Here is a 7979-nt window from a genome sequence, read left to right on the forward strand (position 1 = left end):
AATTAATTTTTGAAAATATTCTTGAAGAAAATAAAACTTTGAAAAATAAAATTTTATTTTTATGAAAAAGGTAAATATACTAGTAGTAATGAATGTGCATCTTGTGTGAATCATAAGAAACTACTAGATAACACGACCTTAGAAGAATATAGTAAAAATAATGAAAATAAGGTTGTTAAAAATAAGTATGTTCCTAAAATTAAAAATAAACATAATAAAAGAATTCGTAGAACTTGAACAGAAAAAGGAACAACTTATAAGAACACAAATGTTGTATGAAAAAGGGTTTTCTATCAATGTTTTTAGACTTAATGTCGTCTCAATATTCATTAAAGTGGGCCACTGTGCTCTCTTTCTTTTCTATTTTTGTTTCCTCCTCATACTTCTTCCCTCCAACAAGAAGTTTTTCATCTATTTTTTATAATTGTAGACTTTGTTTTGTTAACCTAGTTATTTCTCATCAATTCAGTGTTTTTCTCTATTTCCTTTAAATGACCATTTTGTGAAATCCAAGCTTCTGAGTTTTTTTTTTCTTTCGTATTTGGTCTTCTAGGCATATTTTGAATTGTCTCGCATGGTACTTTAGTTGTTCAAGTTTCAACCTTTGGTGATTTGTGTTGTGTTGTATTGCTTGATTTATAATTTTGCTGTCTTATCTCTCAAGACAAGATAAATATGTTACAGAAAAAAGCTAGAACATCTTCCACGGTTGAGTGAAAAATTTGATTTTAGGGATAAATATTTCAATTTCATAGGTTTTATAAGAGAAAATAGAAATGGAGAAGAGAAACATATATCAAGAAGAAGAAAAAAAATAAAAAAAATGGCTTAGTATAAATCATATAATCATCATGTAATAATGATAATACTAATTTAACAAAAGAAATTACATTGACTTCTTTTAATAAATAATAAGACCACATTAAATATAAAAAATAAACAAAAAAAGATATTTAACAATTACTATAAATATTGAGGTGAAAAAGGTAGTTAAGCTTACAAAATAATTTACTGTAAAAGAAAAAAAGAAGTATTTTCCTTTCACGAGAAATGGCCATGGAAACAAATTTGTGGAGGAAGGATTAAGCTAAGCTGGACAAAAAAAATCCAATTAGCTAGCTCGTGTCCATAATTACTCCATTCAAAACTACTTCAAATTGGAATGAAGTTTTAGTATCAAACTCTGTTTGTCAAATTAAATTATATTGGAATTCAGTTGAAATGCATTAAATTAGATTTGATAAGAATTTGTTATATACATTTTGACACCCTAATTTGTGGCTCGTTATAGTTTCCAATTCCTTACCATTTTCTAAATTTTTATATTGAATTGATGCATGGTTTAAATGATTTAATAATCTTACATAAATTTCATTATATAAATCCAAATTTAAACTCACAATGTTATCTTCAAATTTTCTAACTCGACTTCATTCGAATCATGATTGATCATTATATTGGCCAAATATTAGAAATTAGTCATTACATAAATTATTATTTTATTTTCTAAAGACAAATAATAAATGAAATAAGTTGTTTACCAAACAGTAAATTGTTAAAAATGGATAACGACACAACGTAAATAAGTTCTTATATGTTGCAAGATCACAAAATCAGAATTTTTTTCTAAAAGTAATAATTTAGCAATGGAAAAAAATAGTACAAAAGAAAAGTTTCAATGACAGTTATTGAACAAATCCTCCTCATGTTAAACCATTGTGTATTAGTAACTACAGATGATCACTCAATCCCTTAAACTTAACAACTAAAATATCTTAAAAGTATTGTAATTATGTAATAAAAAGATAACGTAATTAATTCAAACACAAGAAATACCCTCAATTTTAATGTTAATTTTATTCTAATTAAATCGATTAGCTGAATAAAATTTAAACTAATTCAAATAAAAAATTAAACTAGATTCAAAACAATTCAAATTAATTTGATGCAAGGTATCTGAATTTCAAGTTCAATCAATTTTATTACATTTGGATTCAATTTTTAATCAAACCCACCCCTAATTAAGGGCTAGGGTTAGGAATGGTAGAAAGCTGTGGAAAGTGAGGGTCGATCAGTTGGAGGTAAGCCATCAAATTTACAAAAAGGATGTTTGAAGAAAACAAAAATTATTAAATACATAAAATACTCGTAATTTTTTAAGTTGGATTTTACCTAATCCTAACCTTAAGAGTAATGGTATTTAAGTTAATGCACAAGTTACTTCATTATTTTCTGATTTTGCTATGTCTGGCTAAAACAATGACTGATTTTTCAGGAACAATGACTAAAGAAGACAACAAATAAAGATGTTCTTAGAGCACACACCGAGAGGAAGAAAACAGCATGGAACTTGCAATATTATTTTAGAAGTAGCACAGTAAATTGTGATGGGATAGACAGGAAAAGTTTCATATTTCGGACAAACAGTTGCAAAATTGCAAAATTGCAAAATTGCTACCAACACATGGAAGGCAACTTAAAGTTGAAAGAGAAAGAAGATGGCACATGTCCTGTTCGACGTATATACTCTACCCTTTCGGTAGTCCTCAAAGCCTTGTCATTCAGCTTCACCTGTGCATTTGCCCGTTTCTCTTCAGCTACCCTCTTAGTCGAAGCCAGTTTATTTGCAAACCTTTCTTGTGCCAAAGCTTTCATTCTCTCAGCTTTCACCTACAAATTCAAACAGATCCTAATCACTTACTTAAGTACTGTTATGTAATTATCTATTAACTATATGCACACTTCAATATTTTTGTTTTGCCAAGCATTACAGCGATGCTCATTTACTTTGCTGTGTCAGATAACAATAGTGAATAATCCCATCTAGGTACACATGCAAGAAAATGTGCAGCTGTACAAATTGTAAATTGTACGGTTGTATGCAGTAAAAAGCAACCTTACTCAAACTTTAGCCCACTCATGAAAGCAATGCATGTCTGCTACCTAGAGGGAGGTTCTATCAGTATCACATAAGATATATCACTATGCATCAGTGTACTGTTTTGAACTTATCAATTACAGAGTACTTGCTTAACCCTTGTGCTATTTCAGTGGATCAATGATAACTCGAGGGAGTTTCATAATATATACATTTTCTATTCCCTGCATGGGGAATGAATCCAGGAAGAAAATACGAAAGATCAAGGTCCCTGCCATGCCATGCCATGTTTCTTTTGAGGAATAATTCTCTTTGTCAGTCTATTTCACAGACCTTTCAACTTTACTGAGATGTGCTTTGGAGTTGTTAACAGGGCATCAAAAGATGAGCTATCATCTTCACCGTTTATGAGCTATGGGAAGATCTACTTTTGGAAGTGCCAATTTCAGAATATCTTACTAATAATATGCTAGATTATAAGAACAAACATAAACCCAGTAAGGATTGTACCTCCATTTTCTTCATCTCCATTTCAGCTTTTCTAATCTGGTGATTTTCCCAGGCTTGAATCTTCACCTCTTCACGCTTGAACCTAAATAAAGGTTTAACAAACAAGCTTTGTTAACAGTCAACAATCACACCAAATCCTTGACTCCTAAGATACAATTTATACCAAGTGTTTAATTTGAAAATAAACTATATTATTACTTAAAAAAATAAAATTAGTGACAAATGTCAATGTAATTTTGAAACAAATCATCTCATCCCTAAACTCACCGAACTCTGTAATTATTGAAGGAAAAACCATTTTCCTTCAATACATAGAACAAGCTCAATAGTTAAGTAATTACCTGGCCATGTATTTGGCACGTTCTGCCTCATCCCAAGCCATTGCTCGACTTTCTAGAGGACTCAACTTTCTAGCTTGATCTTCAATCCTCTTGCAGGGGCTTGTTGATCCTTCTGCAGTGTGCCTAGCAGTGTTACGGTCAACCTCAACAACTTGCAACCCATTTTGACCCCTCATTGGGGTTGAGTTCCCTGAATGAATAGGGCTTCTAGTTGCAGGAGTTGTGGCTCTAATTGGGGTGCCAGTTCTTGAAGGCTCTTGACTAGCAATTGGTGTCATCTCAGTTCCCATGTCTCTGAAACATATTGATTGGACCTGGATTGTGTTTTCTGAAGGCTTAATACTGTTTCTCCAATTTGAGTCGTCACATTCTACCCTTTTGGCATCAGCTTCATATTGAGCAGCAATGGCATTGGCACTAGAAGTAGTCACCAAATCATGAGATGCATCATTGTCTTCCTCTTCCTTCTCACTACTTGAGTAATCATGCTCCTTCTGTGGCACAGGAGCTATCAGTCTCAAATCATCTGCGTTTGAGTTTCTTGGTCTGTTTTTGGAGTGACTTTTCTCTCCTCCTTTTGACAGTCCCACAAGCCACTTTTGTGCATCATCCCACTTAGAAGGGGTTGGTTTTCCCATAGTTGTTCGATGGTGGTGGGGGATACGAGTAGTAGCGTCCTTTCCTTTGTGAAACTCTGAATACACAGCACTGTTATTTGGGATCTCTTGTGTTGGTCCATGATTGTTATAGCACCCTTTGTCTTCTACGTATCTCATTTCCAAAGATGTCTTTCACAAACTCAATCTTTCGAGTAGAACAATGGTGGTCCAAACTCTACACAGTGAAAATTTTTAGGATCTATAATTTCTGCTTTAGATCCTATATAGAGAAAATCAGTATAATCCATGTTATGTATGAGATCTTGTTAATACTCTGAACAAAGATATATACAATACTGGCCTAATCTAGATTGAAGTTTAGTACTATAGAGCCTTGCATGTCTGTTTAGTTGTATCTACAAACATGAAGCATAAAAATGTCAAAATAGCTATGTAAAGTAACTCTTGTTACTGAAACAAGGACACCCTAATGAACCTAGACAAATACTTCAGTCTCAAGCATTCAATCCTGAAAACCTTTTACCTAAAATGAACAAAGAACTAAATAAATCCTTAGGTGCAATGCTTGGAAACAAAATACAGTCACTCATCAAGTTACACCTTTGAATCTATGTTGTCAAAGTCTTAGAGATGTAGTATGAGAACTTAAAACAGAGTGAATGAAGCTAAAAATGGAGTTCACATAGTATAGCTTAGTATTTAAGAGAAAAATACCTTATTTCAGACCATGAAATTCTGAGAGTCGCAGAGGCAAAGATGAATTTTCAGATCCATTGAACATTATAATACTACAGAAATACTATGCATGGTTCAGAAAAGGGGTATCCTTAGGACTACAATAAATTAAAAATGGTCAGAGGAAGAAACATAGATGCATAGAATAGCTATTTATCTTGGGAATTGGTGGACTTTTTTTACTGAGCAATACAGGTGCCATGTGGGGGTGGAATCCACGTTTCATCTTCGATGTAATGTGGCAGAGGAACCGTGGATGTAGTATTTTGGCAGAGAATGACGAAGTAATTTACTATTTTTCATTCCTAAGGAATCCTGAGAAAGTTATACTAATTAAATACCTAATGAAATTTATAACTATATTTTTAACTTCTTTAATACCAAATGATTTATAAAATAGTATAATAGTTTTGTTAGAAATGAACATGAACTACATTTTGTAATTAATGAAAGGCATGAGAAATAATACTACTTTGGCACTGTTGTTTTTCGGTTGAAGTGTCATGAGATGTCCACTATGTAGGCAAATAATATTGTACTGTTTCCAAGAGAAAGCTGGTTAAAACTTTGGTTGTCCTTTTAACGGCTACTAGATTGAGAAAAATAGTATAAAAACATGACACGTGGACGGTGGGATGTCTGCAATAACATCGACAATCTGCGATACTCCTGAGCTGAAGTAACAGAGGTTTCTGACCTTTTTCACGTGATACTCCTACACTTCCAATAAGATGATACTACGGACAGTTTCATAAATTTGATTGTATTCGGAGGGGTCCATCTTGACCACAAACTAAATTATGTCATTGCAGTCACAATAATGATTATTAATGGAAAATAACTTAGAAGAGTGTTTGCTACAAGATAATGATAATAATGGTTTTAAAGAGTATAAAATACAAAAATATTGACAAGAAATCAGAGATTTTAAAACACTTCTATACACAATAGTACATATTTGCACAAAATATTGTTGTCCTATGTTTTTCTTATTTGAATTTGACTCTTATAACGATTAATACTAGCATATGTTTGGGTAGATTAATCTACACAAAATTGAATCACAATTAATTTGGGATATTAGAAAGAAATTGTGTACTCCTATATATAATTTTCACTCTTTCAGCCACCATCCACCTTCAAGTTAATATGATTAGTTTACTATAGTTGGTAGACTTCTACAACTTATAATTTTTATTTTAGAAAAATAATATATTCTTTATATTTTAAGGTAAGTAGTAATTTAGAAGAACGAAATTAAAAATATAAATATATAAACTATTTGTGTCTATTAATCATATTTTTATCCATTTTAATTGTTTGAATTAATAGTTGAGTTGGGTTATACTATTTAATAAGACATGCTTAAAATGATAATATTGGTTGTTGTTTTTTTTTTCTCATTATTTTCTTATACTTAGACTCAGTTTAATAATCTTTTAACCTTATAAGACTACAAAGGACATTTTTTCTTGTTTTGAAAAAAAGTTGTAAAAATTCTTTAAAACCTTACAAGACTACAAAGGACATTTTTTTCTCGTTTTGAAAAAAAGTTGTAAAAATTCTTTAAAACATTATTTGATCCTCTCTTGTTTTTATCTCTAAGGCTTTGCTCTTTTGGATGTATTTGGGGAAGATGATTTGGGAGGAGATGATTTGAGTAAATTTGAGGGTAATTTTTTAGTTGTTTTTTTGAGTAGATTTGTGGGTAATTGAAAGTGGATTTAGAAGTAAAGTTTGTGAGAATTAGTGTAGGATTTGATTGATGTGATAAATTTTAAAAATTGGTTTAATAGATAGAAATTAAAGATTACCAAAATGTCCCTAGTTATAAAAGTAATATAAAATGTTATTTATAAATGTTATATTTAATTATAAAAATGTTTATAAAAAGAAAAAGATTTTATATCATCACACAAATCAACTATTTTGTTAAGATATATGATCATTTTTTTAGATACATGATCATTTCTCTTCTCTTACACTCACAAACAAATTATTTAATTTATTATACTCAAATATTTTTTAAAAACGTTAATTTATTAGATAATTTTGGGTTATTATTTGTTTCAATTACTGATGTTTACATGACAATATCTCCTCTACACATACTTTTTTTTATCAAAGATATATATATATATATATATATATATATATATATATATATATATATAACTTGATAAGGCTCTTTAATTTTATGAATAATGAATAAACAAAAATAAATAATGAATAAACGAAAATAAATAGATCATGAAAAAAATATTTAATAGCAAAAAAGTTATCATGACGAATGAGAAAAAAAAAGAGATAATAATTCTTACCAGAAGGCGGCAGCAACGACGGAGGGATAATGGTACCCAAAGCTTCAAGTGCTCCAGGAGTTAATGTAAGTTGGCAGAAACAAGAATTTTGGGTTGCGTTCATTTCTTTGATTGGATTGCAGCAAGTTTGGGGTGGGTTAGTGGAGTTCAAAAATTTAATGCATGGAGATAGCGGCGCGAGGCATGGTGGTACATCTTGTCCATTAGCAAACCTAATCGCACTGATGCCCAACACCAAAACCAACATCCAAACCTTCATCATCTTCTTCTTCTTCTTCTCTCTGCTTTTGCTTTCATCGTTTCTCTTCTACTTTCGTAAATACTTCCAAATCTACGATTGCCTCGCTGGACTCCACATGTTCACTTCCCGTAAGCTGTAACCGGTTACGGGACCCTGTAACCGAATACGCCCGTTCCAGAACCTCCAACTCTATACCCTACGCCTGCTTCTCCTGCCCAAACGACGAACCGATGGTCTACATGTTATCTTCTTTCCGAATACACTGTCGTGAACAACCACACTTCTTCAACCACTGCTTCCACATTTGTAAGCTGCATCCCGTCACTCATCATC

The 7979-nt window shown here is 31.5% G+C and overlaps 1 protein-coding gene across 2 annotated transcripts; it reads right to left on the reverse strand.

Moving 5' to 3' along the window:
* Positions 1–2330: 2330 nt before the first annotated feature.
* Positions 2331–5247, reverse strand: LOC108332151 (uncharacterized). Of its 2 annotated transcripts, none has more exons than XM_017567318.2 (4): positions 5064–5247; positions 3730–4608; positions 3389–3470; positions 2331–2670 (listed from the first exon to the last, which is right to left on the reverse strand). In XM_017567318.2, exons 2-4 carry the CDS (start codon positions 4503–4505, stop codon positions 2455–2457), a joined length of 1074 nt encoding a protein of 357 aa, XP_017422807.1. In that variant the 5' UTR covers positions 4506–4608; positions 5064–5247; the 3' UTR covers positions 2331–2454. The 2 variants fall into 2 exon arrangements, with proteins under 2 accessions (XP_017422807.1, XP_017422816.1); XM_017567327.2 differs by having other exon boundaries at positions 3730–4563; positions 5064–5238.
* Between the last annotated feature and the right edge of the window lie 2732 nt (positions 5248–7979).

The sequence above is a fragment of the Vigna angularis genome, chromosome 1, assembly GCF_016808095.1.
Source record: "Vigna angularis cultivar LongXiaoDou No.4 chromosome 1, ASM1680809v1, whole genome shotgun sequence".
NCBI classification, from domain to species: Eukaryota; Viridiplantae; Streptophyta; class Magnoliopsida; order Fabales; family Fabaceae; genus Vigna; species Vigna angularis.

Coding starts and splice junctions, on each gene's coding strand:
- LOC108332151 (XM_017567318.2), bottom strand. CDS start 4,505: ATGAGATACGTAGAAGACAAAGGGTGCTATAACAATCATGGACCAACA. Junction 3,471..3,729: donor CGTGCCAAATACATGGCCAG/GTAATTACTTAA, acceptor ACCTTTATTTAG/GTTCAAGCGTGAAGAGGTGA. Junction 2,671..3,388: donor TGGAGATGAAGAAAATGGAG/GTACAATCCTTA, acceptor TTGAATTTGTAG/GTGAAAGCTGAGAGAATGAA.